At 54.9% G+C, this 27015-nt stretch overlaps 11 protein-coding genes across 11 annotated transcripts; 5 read left to right on the top strand and 6 right to left on the bottom strand.

The window, feature by feature from the left end:
- The first annotated feature begins 20 nt into the window (after positions 1–20).
- On the top strand, positions 21–2303 carry B0T26DRAFT_684449 (uncharacterized protein). The gene is made up of 2 exons (XM_060440836.1): positions 21–349; positions 566–2303. Exons 1-2 carry the CDS (start codon positions 227–229, stop codon positions 1949–1951), a joined length of 1509 nt encoding a protein of 502 aa, XP_060302325.1. The 5' UTR covers positions 21–226; the 3' UTR covers positions 1952–2303.
- Positions 2304–2327: 24 nt separating this feature from the next.
- Positions 2328–3087, bottom strand: B0T26DRAFT_684451 (uncharacterized protein). Its single transcript, XM_060440837.1, has one exon. It carries the CDS (start codon positions 3056–3058, stop codon positions 2744–2746), a length of 315 nt encoding a protein of 104 aa, XP_060302326.1. The 5' UTR covers positions 3059–3087; the 3' UTR covers positions 2328–2743.
- A 277-nt stretch (positions 3088–3364) lies between these two features.
- On the bottom strand, positions 3365–4823 carry B0T26DRAFT_634522 (uncharacterized protein; the record flags this gene model as incomplete). Its single annotated transcript, XM_060436641.1, has 2 exons — positions 3365–3920; positions 3982–4823. The coding sequence occupies 2 exons, from the start codon at positions 4821–4823 to the stop codon at positions 3365–3367; spliced, it is 1398 nt and encodes a 465-aa protein (XP_060302327.1).
- Positions 4824–6392: 1569 nt separating this feature from the next.
- Positions 6393–8729, bottom strand: B0T26DRAFT_632918 (uncharacterized protein; the record flags this gene model as incomplete). Its single annotated transcript, XM_060436487.1, has 3 exons — positions 6393–6984; positions 7047–7742; positions 7801–8729. 3 exons carry the CDS (start codon positions 8727–8729, stop codon positions 6393–6395), a joined length of 2217 nt encoding a protein of 738 aa, XP_060302328.1.
- A 1891-nt stretch (positions 8730–10620) lies between these two features.
- Positions 10621–12429, bottom strand: B0T26DRAFT_736386 (uncharacterized protein; the record flags this gene model as incomplete). The annotated part of the gene is made up of 2 exons (XM_060443320.1): positions 10621–11788; positions 12095–12429. 2 exons carry the CDS (start codon positions 12427–12429, stop codon positions 10621–10623), a joined length of 1503 nt encoding a protein of 500 aa, XP_060302329.1.
- A 723-nt stretch (positions 12430–13152) lies between these two features.
- Positions 13153–14683, top strand: B0T26DRAFT_635214 (ATP-dependent RNA helicase eIF4A; the record flags this gene model as incomplete). Its single annotated transcript, XM_060436702.1, has 5 exons — positions 13153–13189; positions 13342–13416; positions 13487–13555; positions 13616–13974; positions 14030–14683. 5 exons carry the CDS (start codon positions 13153–13155, stop codon positions 14681–14683), a joined length of 1194 nt encoding a protein of 397 aa, XP_060302330.1.
- A 730-nt stretch (positions 14684–15413) lies between these two features.
- B0T26DRAFT_684465 (uncharacterized protein) lies at positions 15414–17496 on the top strand. The gene is made up of 8 exons (XM_060440838.1): positions 15414–15615; positions 15706–15843; positions 16096–16130; positions 16196–16227; positions 16292–16340; positions 16397–16463; positions 16541–16688; positions 16747–17496. The coding sequence occupies exons 1-8, from the start codon at positions 15562–15564 to the stop codon at positions 17274–17276; spliced, it is 1053 nt and encodes a 350-aa protein (XP_060302331.1). The 5' UTR covers positions 15414–15561; the 3' UTR covers positions 17277–17496.
- A 2309-nt stretch (positions 17497–19805) lies between these two features.
- B0T26DRAFT_684471 (uncharacterized protein) lies at positions 19806–21046 on the bottom strand. The gene is made up of 2 exons (XM_060440839.1): positions 20856–21046; positions 19806–20809 (listed from the first exon to the last, which is right to left on the bottom strand). Exon 2 carries the CDS (start codon positions 20754–20756, stop codon positions 20049–20051), a length of 708 nt encoding a protein of 235 aa, XP_060302332.1. The 5' UTR covers positions 20757–20809; positions 20856–21046; the 3' UTR covers positions 19806–20048.
- Positions 21047–21633: 587 nt separating this feature from the next.
- Positions 21634–22544, bottom strand: B0T26DRAFT_684477 (uncharacterized protein). Its single transcript, XM_060440840.1, has one exon. It carries the CDS (start codon positions 22356–22358, stop codon positions 22056–22058), a length of 303 nt encoding a protein of 100 aa, XP_060302333.1. The 5' UTR covers positions 22359–22544; the 3' UTR covers positions 21634–22055.
- Positions 22545–23025: 481 nt separating this feature from the next.
- On the top strand, positions 23026–25152 carry B0T26DRAFT_684480 (uncharacterized protein). Its single transcript, XM_060440841.1, has 3 exons — positions 23026–23246; positions 23307–24231; positions 24296–25152. The coding sequence occupies exons 1-3, from the start codon at positions 23103–23105 to the stop codon at positions 24730–24732; spliced, it is 1506 nt and encodes a 501-aa protein (XP_060302334.1). The 5' UTR covers positions 23026–23102; the 3' UTR covers positions 24733–25152.
- B0T26DRAFT_684481 (6-phosphogluconate dehydrogenase) lies at positions 25153–26758 on the top strand. The gene is made up of 3 exons (XM_060440842.1): positions 25153–25321; positions 25381–25540; positions 25636–26758. The coding sequence occupies exons 2-3, from the start codon at positions 25395–25397 to the stop codon at positions 26504–26506; spliced, it is 1017 nt and encodes a 338-aa protein (XP_060302335.1). The 5' UTR covers positions 25153–25321; positions 25381–25394; the 3' UTR covers positions 26507–26758.
- Positions 26759–27015: the final 257 nt, after the last annotated feature.

A 27015-nucleotide genomic window follows, 5' to 3' on the forward strand; every position in this document is an offset into this window, starting at 1 on the left:
TATCAAAACCACCGGAACCGGCCAAACTGCAGCGCCTGAGGGGTTAGTGCCGGGCGATAAAACCGGCTGGCAGCGGAAAAAGATTCCAATTCGCCTTTCTTCATCGCAAAGCAACCTGACTAACTGCCTACCTTTGACCAGCCAGCTTCAGGCTTGCTCACTCGTGCAGCTCTTATGGAAGCCGCGATACATTATTAATCGTGGCCTTCCCCGCCTCCTCCATGGGATGAATCACGTCCACCTCACCCAGACTCTGGCCGAGTCCTTCAACGCGCTAGCCGATGAAGTCCAGTCGCTGATCGATCGCAAGACAATTCTCGAGCACAAGCTTCGCTATGCGCATGAGCAGGTAAGATAACCCCATTCTCTCTTTTCACTGCCGCGCAAAGCACACCCCCATTTTCTATGATGATACTCTTTAGCTCTAGATCTGCAGCTGTCTCAAAGGCAGTAGATGTAGACAGAAATCACAATGTCTGATTGTTCTTTTGTTCCACGACTCTTCACAATTTTTTGTACACGAGCCAGGAAAACGAGTTGCTAACGATAGGTTTTACCCTCTCAGTACCAGTCTCTCGCCGATAAATATGCGCCCGCCGTCCCCGAGATAGCCGAAACGCTAGCCAAGCTTCAGCTTCCCTCAGACCTGCAGCAGCCTCTTGCGACTGCGGCCGCGCCTGTGCCGCTGCCACGACGTGGTCAACCTAGTAGCCCACGGCATCAGATCGCGCTGGCCATCAGAGAGGGCAGGAAGGCTGCCCAGCAATTGGCGGTCGGCATGGGAGACGCTAGTATTAAAGGCAGCAAGTCGAGCAAAGAGACATCGGTCTCGCCAGGTGGCGAGACGCTGACGTCCGTGTCGACCGTCCTCGAGCAAGACTTTACGGTCGAGGGCAGGAAAGGTCCACTGCGCTGTCCGTTTTCTGCAAATCTCGACGAAGCCGTCGAGAATCCCCATGTTGCCGGTGACTCGCACGACCTGACTGGCACCACGATGGACCCCACGCCCCATAAATCTTCTGACCCCATATGCGCTGCCATGATCGAGGAGACCACGTCGGCGCACCCGGCTGCCGGCGCCTCCAAGTGCCCTATCCGGTTCCTCGACAAGCACTCGCCCGAAGAAATCGCCGCCTACGTTGAGACCCATAAACATGAAATTCCCCGCAGCCACGAAGTGTGCGTTTCGCGTTATCAGAAGAATGAGGAGCAAATAAGAAAGCTCGATGCCAAGTACGGCAACCTCGTCAGCATGATCAACGACCTTAGCCATCTTCACCAGCCCATGTTGCCCTCGGCAGGAGGTGATGGCGAGCTAGGAGAGGCGGATAAAGCATCGAATAAACGAGTGGTCGAGGACTGGGCGCAGACCGTTACCGCCAGTGCCGACCCCGAGGTTCACGAGGATGAGAATGAGGTGCCCGTAGACGAGGACCGTGAGAGTCACTTTGACCGTGACCGTCCGCTAAGAGACGTGCGCGTGGGAGAGTCGCCCAGTCGCCCCTGGGGCATCTCAGTGCCCCTCTCAGCCGGCTTCCGGCCAGAGGACATACAGAGGCAAGATTCGCCCCCGCCGGCGCCCGTAAGAATGCACAGCCCTCTGCGGGCTCCTGTGAAGGAGCTGGTGGCCACCGCTGCTCGGAAATGTCCCTTCGACTTTTCGGCGCCGGGCCTCCCCGTGCCGTTTACGAGGACAGAAGGAGCCTCCAACCAGGCCGAGCCAACAGGCGGTCAAGGGACAGAGGCTGAGGCACCGTTTACCCCCGTCAAGAACCGCGTGCGCACCCGGAGTCCCCCGCGGCCAACGTTTGTAAACCCGGAAATGCCCGTGCCAAAGTCTGAGCGCGGCGGCCAACCCCCTCAGATGGTATTCAATATATCTGGGCCCGTGTTCATCGGGTATCCCATGGAGCAGGCCATTCAGTTTATGCAGCGTTTCCAAGGCCAGTGAGCTTGGATCCGCCCCTCGGTTTTTTTTTCTTTCTTTTTTTTCTTTTTTCTTTCAGTCTTGCTTGGTCCTCATCATCAGTCCTGGACTTGTTTTCGTTTTGGAATTGGGCAGCGAGGAGTTGGAGCGATAGCCGGTGTTTTATTTATTTATTTATCGATACCAACGAACGAAGGACAGGAGAAACTCCCCGACGCAGCATGTTTCTATTCATGTATTGTACTTTGACACACGCCCCTGAAGAGCGAGCGAGCTTCAACAGCATTCAAACGAATCACGCGATGATGGTTTTACATACGCCACGATTTGATGCTGCTTAGTTGAGACACATAATTCTATCTGATATTTGTACAGATATATACGTGCAGATATACATGAGATGAGACTGGCGCAGGCTGGTCATGGCTTCTGAGCGTATTCTGAATATTTACTTCGGAGAGTGACCCCATCCTGTGCGGCACTCTGTACGGCCCTGGCCTTGTTAGCAGTTGCTAGTGGGTTGCGTGGATGAAGATCCAGCTGTACAGAACCCCACGGATTCATGGCCAAGAGCCGTTTAGAGCAAAACGAATCAAAGGTGTTGTTTATTTCAAAGCCCCGAGAGGGTTTTATTAACTAACGCCTTTATCATATTATCTGGATCCCCAAGTCTCACGCTATTACTCCGAGAACAAATAACAGGAGTATTCAACAATATACACGTGGAGACAGGGTTTGATTTCCTTTTCTGCTGTTCCCAAATAATCCTTCCCCTTCCCACTCCCGTCTACTTTTCTACAGCCGTCCGTCCATCTACTATACCACAGACGCCGTACTTTCTGTCTCCCCCCTCTCTTTTATATCGATCGATATCGACCGATCGATCGCTAGGTAATTTGTACCATTCCATGTTACCCCGCACCCTTCCCAAAACAACAAACTTGGAAAATAATAATAATTAAAATAACAAGAAACACGATACATGCATGCACGCATGTCTGCCTCTCTTCCATGCTCAGAAGCAATAACAAATGTACTGTACTGCACCGTATCAAAAAAAAAAAAAACGCCGTCCCTCCCTCTAATCCTCAGCCTAATCATAGCAATGATCTTTCCCTGTCTTGCATCCATCCAAAAAAAAAAAAAAACAAAAAAAAAAACGCCGCCTCCAAAAATGCAGCACACACAGGGCGCGAACAGGAAGAGAACAGAACATAGTAAAACGAGCCAGAGTTTATTCGCTCTTCCGTACCTCTTCTTCTAGATTGGGATCCAGGATATGATGTAAATTTATGATAAGACAGGATAGGTATTCTAGATGATAAAAACAACAACAGCAACAATACATATTTATTCTTCTTGTTTGAACATGTAGGTTAGGTTGTGTTGGGTGGTGGGGAATGTGATTGAGCGTGGTGTTGGAATGAGAGCGTCTTATCATCTCTTGATGCCGTTGCCGATGCCGGAGGCTGGAGGAGCAGGAGGAGCAGGAGGAGCCTCGTCGTCCCAGGCGTCGTGGTAGCCGGCGCCGGCCTCCGTCTCCCACAGCGAGATGTCGTCGTCGTCCATCATCAGTGCGGCGGCGTCCTCGTCCTTGGCCATGGCATCGGCCGTGCCCGGGGCCAGGGCGCCGCCCGTCTTCATGAGTCTGCTGCTCTCGGCACCGTGGACGTCGTCGTCCTCGGCTTCTTCATCGTAATCGTACTCGGCACTGCCGTTGTGGTGGCGCGGACCCACTAGCATCTCCTCGTCGTCGGTCTCGCTGGCCGTGGTCGCCCCCAGCCCACCCTCCTCGTCGCCCACCTCGCGCGCCAGCTCGGCCGCCCGCGCCATCGTGCGCCGGTAGATGATCAGCCCGACGCCGAAGCCCACCAGAGCGCCGATGGCCATACTCGCGTAGTTGATGGCGCGGTCGCGGCCGCTCATCTTATCACCGCTCTCGACGATGCGCGCGAGCCGGCTGCCGATGAAGACGTGGATGAGCAGCTTTGGTCTGGTTTAAAGTGTGTCAGTACTGCAAGTTTCGGCTTCTCGAGAGTAAAAAAGGAGCTTACGTTGTCATGGCCGTTGCTAGAGCATACGATAGGGGCCTAATGCTGGGCACTGTGGCTAAGAAGCCGTTGCTCAGGCTGTAGGGCAGGGGGCAGAGGCGGATCATGGCGAGGACGCCGACGCCGTCGCGGCGGAGGACCTGGCCGAGGGCGACGAAGCGGCGGTCGCCGCCGACGAGGCGGTTGACGTAACCGCTGAAGATGCCTCGGCTGGTGAGGAAGGCGGTCGTCGAGCCGGCGATGGTGGCCGTGGCCACGATGGGCCAACCGCCGGGGAAGTCATAGACGAAGCCGGCGATGGTCACGGTCGACGAGTAGCCGATAACGGGCGGGAAGGCCGTCGAAAAGCACAGCAGCCACACGATCAGCCGCCCGCCGGGTAGCGCCCGCCACTTCTCCGCCACCGGCCCCAGCGCCGCGAAGATGCGGTGGCTGAAGACGAGCGCGACAAGTCCCATGACGCCCACCGCGGCGCCGCCAATAAGCACGAGCACCTGCTGCCACCGCGACAGCCCAAGGAACAGCTGCCACGCCTTGAGCGCGAGAGCTAGGCCCGTGTGGAACGCGTTGGCGAAGAATCCCTGTTCGGGGCCCGCGGCGTCGGGCTGGTGCGACCGCCGGCGGAGCGAATACCCCGTGCTGCCGGGCCGCGCCGAGAGGCGGCGCGCAGCCGCTGGTCTCGGCGACGGTGACGGCGGCGCCCCCCCTACCGCCGCCCCTAGTCCCGGGCCTGCCCAGGCCAGCGCCGCGTCATCAGAAACAGACGAGCGAGCCGAGGACGTCTGGCTGAACCCGCGCGGTATCCGGTCTATCGGGGCTGGGGCCCGGGCCGGGGACGAGGACATGGGGTCGTCCAGCCTCGGGAATGGGGTTGTTGTTGCGGCCATGGCGGCCGAGCCGTTGTTATATGTCCCCTTCTTCCTTGCTTCCTCTCTTCTTTCTTCCGCAAAGCCTGCGAGTTGGCCGCAAAGCCTGCCGAACTCCCCTTGTGTGCAGGTCTAGAACCCGACTGTTCTTTTTCTCCCAGCAAGTAATATTTTGATTGGAAAGGTCGACAAGTCGTCGTGGGAAAACGGGATCCTCGATAGAGTCCGTCGGTCGGCAGAGATGGGTTTAGTTGTAGTTACCTGGTCGTCGAGATCGTCGTCGCCTCCGTGGCCATTGCAGTCAATCTATCTGCGACTCGGCCGGGAAGCTTTAGAAGCAGGCGCGAAGACCTGAAACTAAGCAAAGACGAGGAACAAAAAGTCGAGACTCGGGCCGGCTTTCGGTTGATTGACAGCAAGCAGCTAGAATAGAATTAGCTCTCGTTCGTAGGGTTCGTTTATTACTTAGTCAACCAACTGACAAACTGAGGCGAGGTCGAAAAAGAAGGTTGTCTGTCAGCCTGGCGTGAGACTGAGACCGAGACGGAGTGAGCGTGAGGAAATCGGGTCCTGTCTTGAAACCCGCGTGCAGTGCACCTAATTAGTTCATTAGTTGTTCGATCGAATTCTTTGGTAGGAAGTGCTCGTTTAGGTGCCCCCACCCCCCGGAATCAGACGAAACGAGGCTTAGACCCAGCAGCGAGGCTACCCTGGTTCCGGCCCCAGCGGCAATTGGAACCTGCCAAATTGCCCTATCCGTGTACATAAGCCCGCAGACAGGTGGTCTTACGGGCCTGTCGAGCCTAGAACTAGCCCGGACTAAGCAAGCTGACAGCACCGGTGTGTCACTGGCAGCCGGCGCTCGCAGCCCGACAGGAGCGGTCCCGAATAAACCCTTTTCGGTCGACAAGTAAAGGGTTGCGAGCCTCACCTCACCTCAACTCACCTCAACTAACCTGAGGTATCATCACCTGAAGCAGCCAGGAGCCAGGACAGCCTGGAGCGGCACAGCGCAATGCGAGGTCCTGCAACGCCCTTCCTTGCCGTAAGCTGTTGTCAGCAGGCAATCCGTGCTTACCTTCCACGTTGCTTTAGGGCTGAAAATGACACAGTAGACAAAGTGAACAACATGTGTTGCAATGTTACAGAAGTTGTCTTCATCAGCAGATAATTGCGACAAGGCCTGACAAGGCCTGCCAAGTGATTATCGCGGCCCATGTCCTTGCCACCGACGAATCTGACAACATGAAGGGGTTAGCTAAACTGCGCGACTGTTAGACCTAAGCGTGCACGAGCTTGCAACCAACTGCACATGTGCCCCTCCGCCCGTCCCAGGACAGGCGGGGATAAGGACGTTGAGCGGCGCATGCCGGCACTCGAAGGAACGAGCCAGCAACCGTGGGGTTAAATCTGCGTTTGACTTTGCTCCGACTCAGCAAAGCAGCTGGACCTTGACGTCGGAAAGTCTTCTGCTATCTATGATGCTCTATATCAGCAATTCCTGCGTGAGACTCTATTCCGACCTCTCGGCTCTCTCCTTCTCAGCCGTCACCTGCCCCGATTCCCAGAGGGTCCCTTTGGCGGTTCCTTCAGCGCCGATGGGTCCCTAACTAGCAGTTTAACCTTGCCTTCTCCGATCTCGACGCCCTGGGCCAGAATGTCTACTTCTTCCTTGCTCTCGTCGTCCTTCTTAGCCAGCGTCGCTCCATCCCTAGAGAGCGACTTGTCCCAGCTGCGCGCGTCGATTCCCAGGATCCCGCCCATACTGTTCCGGTCGCCCGGAACCGAGAACTCACGGTACGCATAACGCCACTCGTTCAAGAAACTCCGCAGAGCCTTGCCCACTTTGTCCTTGCCGTTCTTGCTGTGGTGTCCCGTTCCCGTAATCGCGTAGATCGGCCTGTTCTCCTTGACGTTCTCCATCAAGATACCTTCGAGATATTCCACCGCCTCGTCGGGGTGGAGCCCGTGCAGATCCACGTAGACCTCTGGGTATTGGGCCTTGTCCTTATTGCGTTCCTCATACAGCTGGTTGGCAGCTTCGCGGTGCGCTTTCCTCATCAGATCGTTCTCACTTTGTCCCCGCAGGCTTAGAGCCTTGGCCGCCCGCGCGTCGTTACGGTTCCAAGCTTGAGCAGCACTATGAGTCAAAGTTAGTCGCCGTCCACTTATCCTGGCGCCGGTGACGCTAGAATCACGTACCTCTGTAAAAACTTGTTCCTGAGACCGCCATGCTTGATGGCCTCTTGGCGCGCCTTGAGATAAGCCTTGTTTGCTTTGTCACCCGTCTCAAGCCAGGGGATATGCCTCGGATTTGGGATCGCCTGCGCTGCTGCGCTGTTTTCTCCGTTACGGACGCTAGTTGAGCTACCGTTTCTCGTAATTTTACGATCTTGCCGCACCGGCCCTAGAGTTGGCGACGGCGACATTTTGACAATATCTGCAAGCGTGCTTGGTAGCAGGTTTTCCTTGGGACCGTGGCCGTGCCCGCCTCTTTTGCCATGATGTTTCTTGCCCTGCTTTGCCGAGACCGACCCGAGAGACGGAAACGCATCGGCATCGTCCGGAGATGGGGCTGCTTGTGGAGTCTCCTTTTGCTGATGCCGGCTTCCCGGTCGCGAGCGCGGACGTTCCCCAGGATATCCGTGGTGCCCCTTGAACCCAGGCGGCGGGGTGATCCCAACCGAAGGATAGCCGGACGCGGCAGCAAAAACAGGTAGCTGCTCCGGCGTCGCAGGCTGCAGCGAAGGAAAGTTGTTGTAGTCCTGTACGTTGACTGATGCGTGCTGAGTGGGCGGTGTGCTTGAGCCGTCAATTTGAAGCCTGTTTGCGAGATGAGAAGGATCGTGTGAGAAAATGCAAGTGTTGCCAGCAAAACAGTTACCCGCAACCCAGTACCTAGACCTTGTGTAAGCATTACGGCGCTCCCAACCAGGAGGGCACGTCTAAAACTTACTTGCATATGTGACTGGTCAAGTCGTGGCTGAATCGGCAGTCTGACCGTAGACACTGGCCGGTAGACAGGAAGAATTTGCAGATAGCAGTCGACTTCTGCTGGTCGGCTGGAGTTGTCGGACGCGCATCCGGAGTCATCGACTTGCCAATCACTACCACTCGGGCCTCTTCGGCCTGGGCAGCGAGAGCGAGACTATCCTGTATCTGCGTGTCCATAATGGCAGCGACCGTAGCTCCGAGATCGTAGCCGTGCATGGCAAGGGCCGCGCCTATCTCCTCATCCGTCTTGGACTGACCCAAGATGGACCTTAGCATGTCGTAGGGCGTCATGTCGTTTTGCTGCGACGAAACGAACTCGGGAGCGGCCACGTTCAGCCCGCTCGAGCCGCCAGCAGAAGAAGTCACGTTCACAGCGTCGTCCGCCACAAGCCAGTCCACGATATCGGACTGGTAGTCGCCAAACACTTCTTGCGACGGAGCATCGTCGTTGGCGAACTGATAAGCATTCAGGCTCGGGCTGTGCGGAACAGGAGCAGCAAAGGCCAGCCGGGGAGACGGCCGGGGCGAGCCAAAGGGCGAGGCAGCCGTCGACGATTTAGCCCGACTGAACGTTGTCGGCACGAAGCCAGGCGGGGCAAGTGGGCTGACGCCTAAGCGAGGGGAACCCGAGAGCGGGGTCCCGGAGCCGCGCCACGAGGCCGGTGATGGACGACGCAAGATGGTCTGCCGGATGGGTGGAGGGGAGGTCGCGCTCCCCCCGCCATCACGGAATCTCCACAGCGCATCCAATATGGCATTCTCAAGGACTTGTCCAACCAGGCTCGTCTTTTCCTTCAGCAACTCTTCCAGCTTGTCCGTCTTGTCCTCATCCTCGATAGTCAGATCCTGGAGGATGGGGAGGCAAAGCTCGTACGTCTCGTCGGATACCATATTTGCGTCTGTCGCGTGCTGGTTTCGAGGAAGGCGGCGTTCGTTGGTGTGTTGAAGGGGAGAGGAGGGAGTGGGGGAGGCGCTGGCGACCTAATCACGAGGACAGTTGGAATTTCAAGCGCGCGTCGCTACGCAGCTTTGAAGGGTATAGTACAGGCTTCGAGCCAGCCTCGCCGTGTGAAGTGCGATACGATATTATGTGGTGTATCCCAGCCGGTGCCAGGTTGGGCGACTGAGGCGCTGAGAGACGAAGGGAGAGGGGGCTGGGGGTCACGGACGCATAGTACAAAGCCAGCCGCTGTGTCACTGAGAGACGGCGGGAGGCCTACTTCTGGAGCGTCCCAAGAATTCGCGATGCAGACGACGCCTGTCGTCTAGTAGCATGTTGGCATCGTGAGGTTGGAACTTTGAGTTGCTTATGTGTTGGTTGAGAACGGGTGTGAGCAGGGTGGGTAGGGAGGTATCGCAATGTCGGGAATAGGCCACCTAACGGAGTGGATGGCAGGCCGAAAGAGCAGAACCAGGGCAGGCTTCGGAGACGGAAGGGATTAGTTAACGTTAAAACGTTATTGCCTGCAGAAGGGTTCCGGCTCGCGACCTCCGGAGTCACAACCTAGAGCCGGCAGGATTGACAAAGATAGGACGGACGACGAAGAACACAAAGCGCGACGGTGTTGGGATCGGAGAAGGCGAGCTTCAGCTGTGATCGGCACTTCGGAGACAACCTTACACTGGGCTGGAGCAGGAGCAGCGACGGGGCCTGAGTGGAGGGGCCGCGTGAAAGTGCCCATAGTCTGGAGCGCCTGCAGTTAGCACTTGGCCTAGGTCGGTCCGGCGTTATTATGGCGGGCACAGGCAGCACAGCCGCGGGAGAATGGTGCAGCGGGGGGAGTCGACAGCAGTGGAAGTGGATAGATTACTGTAGGTAGTTGGGGGAGGGGGCGTTCAGGGAAAGAGCGATCCATGGATGTGTGGGGTTCGGTGAATGCACAACTCCATACCAAGTGATACCTACGCCGTACGCCCCGTAATCCGTGCCCTTGGCCCCTACTACAGCCCAGACTATCAGGAGTCCTGCACCAATGCACAGAGAGCCCGAGCCTATTATTGGGCGACGGTGCAACCCAACGAATAATTAACGGCTGTGAGGCCGCCTCAACAAGAGCGAGCTGATTGGTGTAGCCCGGCGAGTCACCACCGCACTTGGTGCTGGACGGACTTGCCTCATCAGGCCACCACTCCATAACCGCTCCATACTAGTAGTACCTTGTACACGTTCGGAGCCTCTAAGCAGTTGAGTTGGCCCACCCAATCACCAGCAAGCGAGGCCAGGCAAAGCACAGCAGACGTGCCTGGGAATTGCGAACAGTTTTGGAGAATGGCCAGCGCAACATTCCGAGCGTGCCATTGTCTTTCTTTCCGTCCAGTTGCAGGACCGACGGCAACACCGAAGCCAAAAGAGACGGGAGTCGGCCCAAGCCACAGCCCACCTCATATACCCAGATCGCTGCGCATCGGTCTCAGCCACAGCGTGCATGATCTTGGGCGTGCACCATTTTATGACACGAGGAACGGACGAACATCGTCTAGGGCCCAATCCCGGGCTGCGCGCTAGACATAAGCTTTCAGCCCGGTGACGATAAAGCTGCCGCCATCTCACGACGGCTTGGAACAGGACTGGAGGCTGATCCAGATCCCATCTGACTCTCTTTACATACCTCTTTCAATATATCTAGTCTTTTTTCCCAGCACAGAACCGAACCGCTCCCTAATACATTTCTAGTCAGCCCTGATCCCCAGCCGAGTGTGAGAGCCCATGCCCTGGTAACCACCTAGGGGTATTTACTGGTTTCCGAGTCCTAGTTGACATGCTCAATCATCATGGTATTTCCTAGCCGTCGTCTCCAAACCCGAACCCGAAGCTGAACCCGGCGCTCTTCTTCTGTGGCTGTTCCTCGGCCCCATCATCGCCAGCTGCGAAGTCCCATCTTCTTTTTTTGTGCACTTGTTTCTCTGCCAGCTTTCCGAGGGCTTCCTCCAACAGGTCCGGATACTTCTCTCTCAGCCCAGCCACAAATATGCTGTACGGTTCGGTTACCTCCTTCTTGAAGCCAGACACCTGGTCTGGCCTGTCTTTCAAAAAGGACAAGACGTCTGGGAGGTGAGATTTCGGTACAAAGTTTTGAGTCAGGGCGATTCCGGCCTCGAGATTGACTACCAGATGCCACCATCCACTTGGGACGTGGAGGATTTCGCCTGCATTGCAAATGCCCTCTCTGCAGTCTGGCAGCTTCCGGGCTTCTGCTTGGAATTCGAGAAGCCATTCGGCGATGCTAAGGGGGCTGGTGACCTCACTGTTGTCCTTGGAGACGTACACTCCGGGCACCGCAGTTGTTGGGGGAAACATGATCCAGTATTTTGCGCCCTGGATCACAGCGTTCCAGGCACTTGTCGCATTGGGGTCCTTATGGAAAGTAGAGCCGCTCCGAGCGGGTCCAATAATGAGCCATCGGTGTGCCGGCCGTGCTGTGCCGAGGAGCTCGAATAAGTCAGGACCAAAGCAGTCGGGCTTCCAGTATGCCGCACCGCCCCCCTTGCTCACCTCAATATCCATCTTCTCGGCGAATTTCCGATCAAATAGGTAGAGGGGGCTTTCATCCTGGCTGTCCAGCATATACCGATAGTAGGTTGCAAATGACCAGTCCACAGCCTCAGCTCGAAAGTTGACATTCGAGTAGCGGTCCAGGAGGCTGCCAAGGTTCCAGGACTGATAAGCCGGCCATGACTGGATGTGTTTTGTGAGAATAAATGGCTTACTGCTCCATTTATCTGCAAATTCTGCGTATGACAGATCTTCGAAGCGGTCAATTTGGTTCTTTGCTGGGATGTTTGCGGTGTGGTCATGAAGTGCTATGTGGCTGCAAACAAACGGGCGATGGAGGACGTCGGAGAAGACGTTGCTACAGTCCACTTGGATCCGTCGCTCTAAAGTCAGGCCCAGGACAGTTGCCCTCCATGAGCCAAGCCATGTAAAGGAAGACTGTTTTCCGAGTTCCGACCTAAAGCTGAGTCAACAAAGATTTTCCTTATTTGGGTACGCTTGGAGGCCAGTTTATGAGACTCTAAAAAGAAAAACACCAAGACGCCCTCGCACATTGTCCTGCTAAACTTAAACCGCACAGACACAAGCCAGATGCAAACTTTCAATATATTTTGACAAAGGAAGGCAAGCTTAGTGACTAAGGAAACCGCAACTCCAAGAGCAAATCTCAAAAGTCCCGTAGTAACTTATCGTGTTATACGGCTTGGTGGAATTGGGGAGAACGAGAGTGAAGAGTGGCATCTAGAAAGGGTGCAATGCTTACTCGAGGAAAATGTATTTCCAGACATCGTCTGACATGCAATGGGCGAAGAGAAACTTGCAGGTATACCCAAAGAGCCTCAGGCTGCGTTTGTCAAAATACTCGAGAAGTTGCATTAACATCTCATCGGGCAGCACTTGTAAGGAGCCCAAGGACTCGCGAGCATCGTTGCTATTGTCAAAGAACTTGTTGCCCAAGGGTTTGATCCGGAGAGGGTGTGGAGGAATGGAGGGCCCAGAAGTCAACGTCAACTGGTGGTGGCCATCTGTGTGACTCCCGCTGCCGTTTGTCTCCAAACCAAGACTTGCGATTTGCTGTTGGTCGTCTGAAAGGAACATTTTGAGTTGGCCCCCCAAAACGCAGGTTGCCGAAGGCTCAAAGAAGAAGATTTGATAGGTTGGCTGCGGAAGGAGGACGGGTTAAAATGTGACGTCCCATGGATTGGGATGCGTTTAGCGCCAGTGTGCCCTATGAGTCAAGTCTGAGGGAGCCTAAATGAAGAGGCAGCCTGGAAGTCTGGTAAGGTGAGGCGAGACGATGCCGATTCCCTCTCGCTCACCTGCAAACTGCCAAGTCTGAAATGCCCCACCAGATGGAGGGGACAAAAATTAGATATGCACAAATTTGGAAAGAAGATTTTGCCCCAGTTGGCTGGAGCTGATTGCCCCCACCAAATGGTGGCCGCCCTTGTTTTGGAGAAAGGATAGAGGGGAAATTGTAGCTGCCTGAGGCACCAATAAATTTCTCGCTCGCCAAATTGAATTTTTATCGCTGGCAGCGCTCAGGCTCTTTTTCCCTCTGCTCACCACCTCCAACGAGAACAATCAACAAGACCTTACGACATTTTCCATAGATTCAGACGCTCCTGGTATTTACTGGGACTCTTGAATCTATTTCTATTCTCGTAATCTAATTTCGATCGTCTGCCGCCCTCACGACTAGACGTTTGCGGATTTTTTTTTAATTCGCTGCCCCTCCATCTTTTTCGCTCCCACCCACTCGATTCTTAGATTCAAGCCGGGCTTGGATCTAAGAATTTTCGCGAACAACCAACCGCAATCATGGCTACGGATAAGGGACTCGAGGACGTCCCTGAGGGTACGTTTGTCGCGCGCAAAGCCCTAGACTGGCGGATGGTGCTAGGCGCTGCGCAAAGCATGCGCCGGCCGACTCCCTCCCTGTGTCGGGCACCCCTATACCCCGTCGCGGGCCGATTTCGAATGCGCCGGCTAACTCAACTGCGAATACAGGACAGATCGAGTCTAACTACGATGAGACCGTCGATTCTTTCGATGAGATGAACCTGAAGTCGGAGCTCCTCCGAGGTAAGAACTAGGCTGGGGAGAGAGGCGTCGGTGTGGCGATAGGGCGCACATAGACTAACGCCTCGAAAAGGAATCTACGCTTATGGCTTCGAGCGCCCGTCTGCTATCCAGCAGCGCGCTATCATGCCTGTCATCAAGGGTAAGCCAACCAAGCCTCCGGTCTGCTCTCAACTGCTCCTCGTCTGACAATGCCAAAAAGGTCACGACGTTATCGCTCAGGCCCAGTCCGGTACTGGCAAGACTGCCACCTTCTCCATTTCGGTCCTTCAGAAGATCGACCCCAACATCAAGCAGTGCCAGGCTCTCATTCTCGCCCCCACTCGCGAGCTTGCTCAGCAGATCCAGAAGGTCGTCGTCGCTATTGGCGATTTCATGAACATTGAGTGCCACGCCTGCATTGGCGGCACCAGTGTCCGTGACGACATGAAGGCTCTCCAGGATGGCCCCCAAGTCGTTGTTGGAACGCCCGGCCGTGTCCAGGACATGATCCAGCGCCGTTTCCTCAAGACCGACTCGATGAAGATGTTCGTCCTCGACGAGGCCGATGAAATGCTTTCGGTAATGTTCCCTGAAACAGCCTTTGCCAGGAAGCTTGTGTTCTAACTCTCGACAGCGCGGTTTCACCGAGCAAATCTACGACATCTTCCAGCTTCTTCCCCAGTCGACCCAGGTCGTCCTGCTCTCGGCCACCATGCCCCAGGACGTGCTCGAGGTTACGACCAAGTTCATGCGCGACCCTGTCCGCATCCTGGTCAAGAAGGACGAGCTTACCCTCGAGGGTATCAAGCAGTTCTACATTGCCGTCGAGAAGGAGGAGTGGAAGCTCGACACGCTGTCGGATCTCTACGAGACCGTCACCATCACGCAGGCCGTTATCTTCTGCAACACTCGCCGCAAGGTTGACTGGCTCACTGACAAGCTCACTGCCCGTGACTTCACCGTCTCGGCCATGCACGGCGACATGGACCAGTCGCAGCGCGACCTGATTATGAAGGAGTTCCGGTCGGGCTCTTCACGTGTCCTGATCGCCACCGATCTCCTTGCCCGTGGTATTGATGTCCAGCAGGTTTCCCTAGTCATCAACTACGATCTCCCCGCCAACCGCGAGAACTACATTCATCGCATTGGTCGCGGTGGTCGTTTCGGCCGTAAGGGCGTTGCGATCAACTTTGTCACGGCCGACGACGTGCGCATGATGCGCGAAATTGAACAGTTCTACAGCACCCAGATTGAGGAAATGCCCATGAATGTGGCCGACCTAATCTAGGTGGCACCCGCATTGTTCACGACGAATCTCTTTCTCTTTGTCTCGGCATACCATACCCCACGCATTCACAATTCGACATCAACATCCCGCAATATACGTGGGGGACATCGTGTTGCGGTTTCTGATAGAGAAGGATTGCTATTTTATTGATCTGGAATTTTGCGGCCTGGCATCTGGTGAGATTTGTTCACCAAAAAGCGCTGGTAAGTAGGAAGGCACTTGCACCGTTATCTTTATTGGATGGTGCCTGGTGCTCGGAGCCTATCAAAAAGGGCAGGGGTTTTGATTGCCTTTATCGACGTTTTCTCAGTGTCATCTGTAACTAGTGTCCAGGAAGTTTTCTCAAAAATGCGACGTAGACTGACTCTTCTGCCTCCTTGTGTTGATGAAGAACGGTGTCGAGCTGTTAGTGTCTGCCGGACAGTAGGTTACAGGGTTCACAGAATAATGTCTAATTCAATTCATCTTGATAACGACGGAAATGTCTCTAGAAGCAATCAGAAAGCAGAAAGCAAGAGACGTACGTCTCAACTCAAATGTAGAGCGATTCATGTTTGCTTAGCCACGACGGTCGTAGGACGATTCGTGGCGTGTGTAGTTGGTTTTGCCGCACAGCGGCCTAACAGCCCAGGTTACAGCGTGGACTATGCACCCGACTGGCGCATTGCCCCCTGCCCACTAGCTGCCCCACTCCACTCGCGCGAGGTTGGCTCAGGCCCAGATCGGCTGCCATGGCTCGCGCCAGCCTTTCTCGAGTCTCGACCTTCCACAACCGACTGCTTCTCAATAATTGTCAATCGCGCATCATCATTACCGAAATCACAGCGTGCACTCTGTCTCGCTACTAGTAGCCTCACTGTCCGCTTAAATCGCCCATTATGGACCCCGGTCTCGATCGCAGCCTAGACGAGATTCTCGCCGAGCGCAAGCAGGTGCGTGCAAAGATCCGCGTCACGCTTTCTTTCCCCGTCTTCTCCCTCCTCCCTTCCCCGGACACGACCCACTAATGCGGATGGTTGCAGAATGGCGGTGGCGGTGGCAGCGGCGGTAGAGGCCCTCGCGGCGGCCGAGGCAATGGCAGCAACGCCGGAGGCGGAGGCGGCGCCGGCGGAGGCCGTCGGCGTGAGAGACAAGATTATCCCCGCGATGGTGTCAGAAAGGTAAGTCTCGCCCTCACGCGGTCTTCAATCGCATGGTGACTGAGCATTGGTGCGCCCCGCAACAGGTTGAATCCTCTCCTCTCCCCCTCTAGATACGCTTCTTCTCTGCACGCCCGACCCTCAGATCTCGACGGCAGCCATCACACATCACGGCCATGCGCTCCATAATGCCTCGGATCGCGCGCCCGAGGAAGCGCTTACTTGGTTTGAACCCCCGGCTAACAGCTGCCGACTTCTTCGGCGGGACGACAGTCGTACAGAGACGATGCCCCGCGAAACCTAGACACGTACGCATGACCCCTTCTGTGGAGCCCGAGTGCGGAGTGTTGACTGACACGTCTTTCCCGCGCAGCGAGTGGGTTCACGACAGATTTGAGGACAATGGTAATACTCGCATTTTATTTGCGATGCTGCTTGGAGCAGACTGGGTGGCTGCTAACAGGCGCAGCAGGAAATCGCCGGTCCCAAAGACGGCGACACTCGCCAGATCCGTCCAGGTAAGCAACGCCCATGATCTCGTCGAGAACACTTTCAGCCTAACATTATTCTGCAGCGATCCGAGAGGGTCCAAGATCAGAGTCGATAACATCCACTACGAATTGACCCAAGAGGATCTCGAGGTAAGGCTCTACACCCATATAGAGTTGCAACAGGTAGAGAAGGCACTCGACGCTAACCTATTCTCTTTTTTCCCCAGGGGCTATTCTCAAGAATCGGACCCATCGTCAAGCTCGACATTAAGTATGACCGAGCCGGGCGCTCCGAGGGCACCGCATTTGTCACATACGAATCTAACTCGGACGCTACGAAAGCAATTCGCGAGTACGATGGAGCCAACGCCGCAGGTATGTAGAGGCTCTAGAGGTTTGACAGGGGGCTTGTCGCAACTAACACAAGCCGCAGGGCAACCCATCCGTCTCACGCTGATGCCCACTGGCCCGAGACGCAACCCCTTCGACTCGGCCGTGCTGCCGGGACGCTCGCTCGCCGAGCGCATCACGGTGCTCGCGGGCCGGTCGCGCTCGCTCTCCCCGCGCCGCGAGTCAGACGAGGAGGCCGCACGCAAGGGGACCGACAGGTACCGCCCGGCAGCCAAAGCCAGCCGGTCGCGCAGCCCGCTGCCCGCTAGGCGAGGACCGCGAGATGGCGGCGGCCGCAGGCCCGGCACGCGCCGCGAGGGCGGAGGCGACCGCGGAGGCGAGAGAGGCAGGCGAGGCGGTGGTGGAGGCGAGAGAGGCGGGGACCGCACCCGCGAAGGTCGCGACGGCCGACCCAGGAAAACCCAGGAGGAACTGGACGCTGAGATGGAGGACTACTTTGGCGGCGGCGGCGGCGCGGCGCAACAGGCTGACGCTGGCCCTGCTACTGGCAGTAATGGCAACGCGGCTGGTGCCCGGGCACCGGTTGAGGATGATGTTGACATGATTGAGTGAGCCGGTCGGTTTTCTGTTGTGGGGATTGGTCTTGACCGGAGAATGAAACAAAAAAAGATGAGGGCTATCTTCGTGATATCAGCAGAATGGGCGATGAGGAAGATATGAGATTGTACCTTGCTTTTGAGAGGAATTGTCCCGCTCTCGTATCTGCCTTAGACATGCTAGCTAGCTTAGTTATGTGCTCTCGTTAAAGTGGCCTTGTCTGGCTTTCTCTTTCCGTTTGTTTCGCCTATCTTAAGTCTAGTGATGTACTTGTTTTGCTTCTTGGAGTGAGTGTTTGTAGTACCCGCTTGCTTGGCCATATACACAGGAGTTCATAGAACCTAGCCAGTCGCCCCGCTCCATCTGAAGTTGCCGACGACGGCGACGCGAACGATACCAAGTTCCCCAGTCGAAGACCAACATGGTGTGCGGTGATATATATATATATATATATAATATATTTGCGCTGAGTAGCAAAAAGGCATATTATCGATGGCATGAGGAAAAGGCGAAGGTTTCAAAAAATAAAATACATACCACCATACTCTAGAAGCAGAGAAAGCGGTGTTCTGGCCGCCGAATTTGGCTGGCGCATGCTGTGACGGCGTTTAGCAACACCCACTACCGCTGCACCACACCTTCCAAAAGGATGCCAGAATTACAAGCCGTCAGGCTGCAATTCTATAGTGGGTTATAGTATGGTCACGCACCCGTAGGGCCTCAGCGCCTACCGCCGTGCCGTGACACATGCCGCTATTTTTGGCGGCTTCGACACCAAGTAACAAGTCTCTTACAAGTACCGTATGGGTACCTGTATCATAGTAGCCTTTCTAGCGCGCATCTATGGAACCGATGAATGCATAGCCTACCATAAGGGGCCTTGAAAGAAATAAAGAAAAAGCGAGGTTAAGAATAAGTCGTTACAATTAAAATAGCCGTTATAAGCTTTGTTGGGTTTTATATATATATTTTAACGTTGACTCTTTAAATAATTATATATAAATAACCGTAAGATGTTACGATCCTGGCTCAGGCGTGCAGATGGCGGCGCTAGAGCCTCTGCAAATTGGCAGGTGCAACCCAAACGGTGGAGACCGCCCACTGGATTGGTGCAGCCAATCAGGAATTGCTCTGAGAGATTAGTCGCCAAGAGCCGCAGAGCACGAAGAGCAGTAGCGATCTGTGTGATACAGGCGCTCTGTAGGCAGAGCGCCCGGGACCCACCGAGCATCGAAGGGAAGGACTCTGATTGGTTATTCATATTCTATATAGGAAGCTGGAGGAACACTCTCTGGGAGATGGTTCCTCAGCTATCAATGCATATGGTTTATCATTCATTGCTTGACTGATTGAGAGTGAGACTCTCGGAATCTGTGCACTATTGTTTACTCCTTATACTTCGCATTACCTGTGTGGTTCGCCGCACTGCAGCTCACCCCCCCCCACCCTCACAGTCCTAGACCGGGTCTAGCTTCGTGGAACTCTCGGTGTTTCAGATTGTAACATAAGAGATAAAATTACGTAATAAATATGGCCTGATTACCTTCGGTTATTGGAAAAAGTATATTATTAGCTTTTTCTACAGCCGAGTTACTAGGTTACCTCGGCCTAGTAGTAGCATATATTTCATTTTTCGGCGTGCAGTTACGCCCTGTTGCTTCCAGTACCAGTACCTGGTGATTCCAACAAATATACACGCCGTATGGCCTGTTACAATCTGGAACACCGAGAGTTCCACGGAGCTAGGCTCGGCCTAGGATCGTGAGGGTTTGGGTGGGTGGGCGATGAGGAGTGAACCACACAGGTAGGTTGAAGTGTAAGGAGCAGTGCAATAGTGCACAGATTGCGGGAGCTGTATCCCAATCACACAAACAATGAGTGATAAACCATATGCATTCATAGCTGGGGAACTCTCTTTCCAAGAGAGCTCCCAGCTCTTCCTATATGGAACTATGACTAGCCAATCAGAGTCCTGCTCAAGGTGATCTGCTCACAGATCACCTAGAAGCAACAGATCACCCAGCTCTGTACGCTGTCTATCTTGGCGACAGATCGTACAGAGCACATCCTGACTGGTTGCACCAAGCCCATGTGGGTCCAGCCCACCCGCTTTGCACTAACCCAATCCGCAGTCGGCTTCCTGCACACCTGAGCCAGGATCGTAACACTAAGCTAAGTTCCCGGCTTATGTAATTCAGCTGAACGGAGCCACCGTAGGCGAGCTTGCGAGCCGGAGGTGGCGTAGAGAGGCTGTCTCGTCTACTTTACCGTGAAGGTGCCGAAAGTTTCTCGCCCGGGGGGATTGGCCAGTTTTCGTCCGTATGGAAATGGACTGGGCTGGGGGACTGGTCAATCGGATAAGCCTCGGATCCCTTAAGCCGCGTAATACCGAGCGCAGCGAGCAGCCCGCCACAGGGGCCCCCGGAGGGCCGCCGGAGGCACCAGTCAGCGACCCCTTCCTGACTTGCCAGGTAGCTTATTTTCTAATTGTCCTAACGCCGGTCTCGCTTGCAGGGACTCGCCGCATGCCCTGATGGTAGGCCTGTCGCTGTTGGGCGGCGACCGCACTGGAGGCGCTGAGCCCGTTTCATGTTTTTGGAGAAAGTCTCCCATTGGGTGCAGCGATCCAACGTCCAATCACATCCCGTTCTCAAAAGGAGAGCCGCGACTGGGTTATTTTGCTGTTGCCGCCAAGCGTGCCATTCACCCTTGCTTGGAATTCCTGTGTCACTTTGGGGCTGCCGTTTTTGGCCATATGTTGGGTCATCAATACTGATTTCTGATTGGCTAGTCTGATCTCGGCAGCTCAGCCCAGACATTCTCTGCATACAGCTGTAGGTTCTGAATGCTAAGTACAAAATCTCCCTCTTGCGAGCCTAGATCGCGAAGAAAAAGAAGTCGAAATCCTAGTACTAATGCCCCCCTAGTAACATTGTACGATACTGGATTTGTTGTCTCATCGCGGGTGATGGTGATTGACTGCCGTTCCACTGGGTTGAGAACACCATTCTGCTGTAATATAGCAGCAGCTCGACTCCGCGTAATCACTCCTTGTGGACTCGAGATTTCTTCCTCCCATTTCTCTAGCAAAATGTGGTGTTGCTGGTCGTCAAATTTCGCCAGAATGACAATCTTAACCTCGTGGTTTGATGCCTGAAACCAATACTGCATATCCTTGTGAAGTTCGGGTAATGTTTCGGAATGTCCAGACTCAATGACTAGTGTTGGCCAATTACCTGCTCCTATACGTTCCGGCCGTGGACCGCCTGTCGAATCGCCTTCTCCGCCATCTCCTCCAGGATGACCTTGTTGCCGAAATGTTGTAGTACCTATATGTTTCCACTTTTCCTCCGTAGTACTTCGGAGATACGGGCCATAAAGTCCTAGGTGAAGGGCCTCGTGTAGATCGGTTGGGATTGTGATGATCAAGATCTGGGAATTGGCATTGTAGCGGCGTAAACGGAACTTTCGGTATCGTTTCTTTTGCCTAGTCATTCGCCTAGTGTCTCGCTTACGCTCGATTTCGGTGAATTGATCAGGAGAGACGTCTAAATAATTAGTATATTATATAGAAATAAGAGAGTAATATCATACTTGTAACGGTAAGGAAATCCCCAGTGGTGGAATTAATAATATCGAAGAGGTATTGGTAAATCCCACAGTCAGGAGATCGCTATCTTTCGTCGACTTAACTGAAGTAAGTATGGTAGACGCCGATACCGACGAAGCCGACACCGACGGAGATATCGTCGACCTCGATATAATTGCCGCCATGGCGAAGCGTTGAAGTTTGAAGTTGGGATCTGTAAGATGCATGGAGGAAGCCACTGGAGGGGTACGTGCTTATGAAAATGGCGGGGCCATACTAGCCAAAAATCACAGCCCAGACAGCGACACAGACACTCCTCGTGGAATTGCTATAACCGCGGGGCGACTTCTCTCTCTATTTTCCAGATCTAGAATGAGGTGAAACAAGATAGATCGGGGTTGCTTGCTTGCTGCCCGTCGTGGTTTGCACATGGGTTGTTTGTTTCTCTGCGTGCAATCGTGCTTGCATCTGCATCTGCATTCTTTGGCGGAGGGATTCTTATTTATCTTTGGGCGGAAGGACATGGAGTCGTGGGGTCAGAGGTGGGGGAGGGTGCCTTTCCCGGATCGTGCAGCACCGTGTTCTCGAACACATATACATACGTATGCATGAGCATATATGATACTGTTGGAATAGCGACATTCACGACCGTACCTTTGGTGTAGGAGGGAGGTGGTGTGAGTCACGTATTAGCTCACGTGCCTACGTGAGCGCACGGGACTTGCGGATATATCTACCAAAACCAGGTTCGCATACCCTTCTACTTCTTCTTTAGCTTAGTATCAGAAATATAGAGAACAATCACAACCCCACCATTAGTAGTACTACTACGCAAGCTTCAGGACCCAGCCATTAGTGGTATAACCGGAATACCACGAACAGATACCTCGTCGGAATTTAATATCTGTAGTACCTGTGTTGTTGAAAAGCAAGGTGTATTGCCTTTTTGGTTGGGAGGGGGTTTCAACATGTGTTCATTTGGCAACTACGTATCGTACCTAGTGTGTTTGTCTGTTTGTTTCCAACTCTAATTAACTACCCATCTCGACTGACTGTCTGTCTGTCTGTCTGTCTGTCTGTCTGTCTGTCTGTCTTCTGTCTGTCTTGTCTGCTTCCCCTGGCTGGCTAGCTTACTACTGACTGTCCACCGCCGACGTCTCATCGTCTCATCGTCTCATCTCATCTCGTTTCGCACGCACATCCTACTACTTCTTCACATCATCATCACCATGATCAACCTCGCCCTTGGTCGGGACCGTCGCCCCGGGGACCATGCCCTCGACGTCCTGGCCCGCGTCGTGCGTCCCCGTCGACCCCGACAGCTTCTTGCTGCTGCCGTTGTTGCTGTTGTTGTCATTGCTGTTACTGTGCGGTCCTGGCGTTGTTGTAATTGTTGCCACGTCATGGATGTGCGCCTTAGTGGTTGCTGCTACGGGCGGCACGGCGTCGTTAACCGTCGGCCCGTCGCGGGCGCCGATGGGGTTTCCGCGGCCTGAGTTGGTTGCCATTTGTTTGCTCTATTAACTGTTTGTGTGTAGGCTATGTAAGTAGTGTTAGTTGATGTGTTGTGTTTGATTGAAAGTGAGTGAGTGTAAGTTAGTTCGTTCATTCAGTTGCCAGAGTGAATTAGGAATAATTGTATTGTAGGTGAACGGAATGTAAGGATATTTAATTAAATTAAAGTGTTTTGCCTACCTGTCTACGGATACACTTGTAATGATCGCAAGTGTGGTACTAGTTATGAAGTTGTTTGTCCCGAAGCTTCGAAGTGGTGGTGTGTTCGGGTATCTTTTTGAACTGAAGACGACTTGTGTGAAATCCCGACATGTAAGTTCAAGTCGCCGGAGGGAATGATGTTAATGATGTCAGAGGTGTGCCACTAATGGATGTGTTACGGTATCCGTATCGATGGCTTGTAATTGGTAATTGCTGGCTTGGCGGGGATAGCACGGACCTACGTATTGATACCGTTAATTACCTCACCGAGGTGAGCAAGTACCTTACCTACGGAATATCGAACCTCGAATTTCCTTTCTGAGATTCGCGTCGGTTGTCCTCGGTATCTGATACGTACGCGACTCCTTCACAGCCAGGCCACCGTGATACTTGGTTTCTGATAATATTTACGAGTAAAAGACATTGCTTGGTGCCTGAGACTCGACTTTCCTTTCCTACTTTTTCTTTTCTTTTCTCTCTTTTTTTTCTTTCCGCCAAGACCAGAGAGACCATGTGGCAATAGCAAACACGCCGAAATGCTCCTGGTTAGACTCTCCCCAGCAAAGCTGGTATCGGTGCGCCGTGTTGTTCAGTGGCACAGGATAGCCCGTAGGCTCTCAACTTCGACCTCGTCGTTTGGCGGCCTCTCAGTTGCTCTCAATCTGTTGACGGCGTCCAAAGTGGGTTCTCAGAGGCCATCCCCGCTGTACTATAATTGAGGTACTAATGCACCGCGGTAGGAACAAGTAGCAGATGCTGTCACCCGGTCGCTGAGGACGCCCGGGGGGCCTGCCGCCGCTGCCGTGGTGCTTGCCTCGGGAGGCTTGGCCTCGTGGCTGCAAGACGAGGCCTTCATGTCTCGCCTGCTGGCGCCCCTGGTTGGCGGGTCTACGTCTCTAAGCGTACTGTCTGCTGCTGTCCACGGCATCCCGCGGCGGCGACGCGGCCCCGGACCGCCCTTCTCCTCCTCTGAAGGCCTCGCGGTCCTGCACGGTAGCCTCGACGGGCTGCTCCCAGGTCTGTGGAATGTCTCTACTGCAGGCATATACCAGGCCACCGGCGATGCCAGCGACCAGCCATCGCTCGAGTTCCACACCGCCCCGCTCGACGACGACGCGCGGCCTCTGCAGGTGACGGTGCCTCTCGCCAACACCATCTTCAGCAACGGCAGGCAGCACACCATGTTTGCGAGCCGCTGGCACATGGCCAGTGGCGGAGCAGCCCAGCCCCAGCTCGCCGACGTGGTTGAGAGGATGACGCAGTCCATCCTTGTTCCCAGGGCTGCAGATGCCGGGGCAGCCAGCGCTATCAGCACCGTGGCTGTACCGCTTGTCCCGGTGACCGAGGCGCGGAGGATTGCGGCCGGCCTCGGAAACATTCTCCGTCAGGTCGAGATTGGCGTGACGCCCATGCCGGCGTCCAAGGAGCTCGAGTCCGTCATCCCCAAACTCCTCGATGCCCGGTCCAAGCAGCTGGGCGACCAGGCTGCGGGACCTGTGGGCGTGTGGGCTCTGATCTACCCCGAGAATTTTGTTGCCGACGCAAACTTTCCCCGTCCTCTCGAGTTGAGCGGCGCCGGGCAGCCTCACGAGTGGAGCCGTGCGCAAGAGGTCTCGGACCTGATGCCCCGGCTCCTGGCAGCTGGCTGTCATGTACGTAAAATATGTAAGTCGGGATAGATATCAAAAGCCTACTGGCGAACCAGTTCTTGTTCTAACTGCAGCTACAGTGAGCGGAGGCGGTGGCTGGGGGCTGAAGCAAGGTCTGCTGTCTCTCGACCCGCAGACGAGACATGCCACGCCAGACCAGGAGGACATTGAGAGCTTTATCAGGTCTTTCCATGGCGACAAATCTGGCGGGGGCATCGTGACGCCTGGCTCCTTTGTGCAATTTCTGGTCGAGCCGGCCGGCAGCCCCCCTGCCGGAGAAGTCGCGCAGACAGAAAGCAATGATACTGGCCCTCTAGAAATTGTCGTGGGCACGCAGGACCAGGTAGTGGAGTCCCTGGCTGGCTCCGACCACATCGAAGTCGGCGTGAATCTCTTTGGTGCCATATCTTCGGACGGCATCTACGTCGTTTCGCGGCCTGCAGCGGACCAAGGCAGCGGCCCAGCCATCACGACCAAGATCGACGCATCTAACTCGTACGTCGTCTCGAGCCCCTGAGCAGGTCATGGGACATGACATGTCGGGAACATACGATACTGCGATACCCACAACACGAATCCACCTTCCAGCATGCTGTGGCAGTCGTGCGGATGGCTGGTGTCATCACCGTGGCAACTCATTGCCTCGTATTTATTTATTGTAACTCATGTCACAAGTTGGGACTTGGATTGGCAATATGGCCGAAATATCTTTGTACATTATAGATCCTGTTTCAAAATCCAACTCGGAGCTACGACTAAAGCCGCTTTCGAGTGTCGTTCACAAACGGCAATGACGCAATTTGAGGCCAGGATTTAAATCGGCTGCCGGCCGCAATCGCTGCTGCGGGTGAATGAGTTGGCACCCACTGAACTAGCATCTAAAGAAGCTACCCACATATTTAGTATCCAATTTAGCCCTTGGCCTCCAACTTCACAGTTGAACAAACATCACTTTGTCCCGCATTCAGTGAATGCCATCAACCGCTCCTAAACAACTACTCACCAACATTGAGTTATACATCAACGGATTTGACATCTCGGAATAGCATCAAGACAAACTGTGAAAGAAGCGATATATCCCAATCTCAGCCAGCCATATACGCAAGGTAAGAAGATCGCAAGCATGCATCACGACAGAGCCAATTCACTAATAACTATACTCTAGACAGGAAGGTAGCCATGGTAACAACAGCCGCCGGAGCGCGCCCAGATGACTCGCTACGGCCCAAGATCGGCATCATCTCGTTGGGGGACATGGGCAGCGGCCTGGCGCGGCTGCTCGTGGCCCGGGGCTTCTCTGTCGCTACGAACTGCTCGGGCCGGAGGTACGTAAGGGGGCTCATCAAAGACACACTCACCCCCCTATCTGCATCTACACTCTCTGTCCACCCACCACAACACACACTGACAAGCCGGCCAGCCAAGACACCATCGACCGAGCGACGGCGGCGGGGGTCGAGCTGCTCGCGTCCGACGCAGCCCTCATCGACGCCTGCAACGTGATCCTGTCGGTCGTCCCGCCGCGCGACGCCACCGCCACGGCCCAGCGCATCGCCGACGCCCTGCCCGGCGCCAGCAAGCGCTCCGCCCCGCTGTACTACGCCGACATGAACGCCGTGTCGCCGGCCACGGTGCGCGCCATCGCCGCCTTGTTTTCTTCCCCCGCCACATCGTCATCCTCACCCGTGGAAATACGCTTCATCGACGGCAGCATCCTCGGCGGGCCGCCCGCGCCACCAGAATCAACCGGCCCCAGTGCCGACGTGAGCGAGTGGTACCGGCCCCTCCTGCCGACATCCGGGCCGCACCAGCTCGCCGACGCCAGCGCGCACCTGGCATTGACCCTGCGCGCGAAGCACATCAGCCCCGACATTGGCGCGGCATCCGGGCTGAAGATGTGCTTCGCGTCGCTGAGCAAAGGGTTCGCCGCCGTGGCCATCCAGAGCATCACGACGGCACAGCGGCTCGGCGTGCTGCCGGACCTGCTGTCCGCGCTGGCAGACCTCGCGCCGGCGACGCTCGCGCGCGCCGAGCGCACGGTCATCGCCGTGCCGCCCAAGGCGTACCGCTGGGTGGCCGAAATGCGCGAGATCAGCGCCACGCATGCTGTTAGTGGCGGGTTCGCGCCCGAGCGCATTTTCGCGGGTGCGGCGGACGTGTTTGCTGCCATGGCGGATGACACCGTGCTTGGGCAGGAGAAGGTCGGGCGGAGGAAGCGTGGGACTACGGTGGAGGATGTCGCGGATGCGATGGCGGAAGGCTTGGAGCGCAAACGGAAGAAGACGGAGTAAGTGGGTGGTGGTTTGTTGGGAAAGGTGAAGGGGAAGGGGAAAAGGGGGTGGTTCGATGGCTGGTGCGCAGACGCTGGTTTGGCTCAGGTTTGTCTGTCTGTCTATATCTAACAAAATAAAATGCTTTCCGAGGCCCTGTTTATTTATGCTCTAGCCACTTCACTCGATGGAGGAGCATATCCAAGAAATCGATGCTCAAGGGGTAGGGGTAGGGGTTGGGGGTTGGATGGAAAAGGGGCCCGAACCACAAGCGACTAGCAAACAGCGAACAGTGAACAGCGAACAATGAACAACACGATACAGGCTCACCCCTCTAGCGAAGTAGCAAGCCTCTATTTTACAACAGTAGGTATCTGCAAGTACACTGGTTACTGCCTGGGTTCGGGCTCTGGGGCCGGCCCTTCGCTTCTCCCCAAAAAGGTTGGTTCGAATCTAGCCTTTGATATTTACTTTTTAATTTTTAACTTGTAAGTAAAGTATGAAAATATATAAGAAACCCCCCTCAATTT

Source organism: Lasiosphaeria miniovina (assembly GCF_030549165.1).
Source record: "Lasiosphaeria miniovina strain SMH2392-1A chromosome Unknown B0T26scaffold_1, whole genome shotgun sequence".
Classification (NCBI taxonomy): domain Eukaryota; kingdom Fungi; phylum Ascomycota; class Sordariomycetes; order Sordariales; family Lasiosphaeriaceae; genus Lasiosphaeria; species Lasiosphaeria miniovina.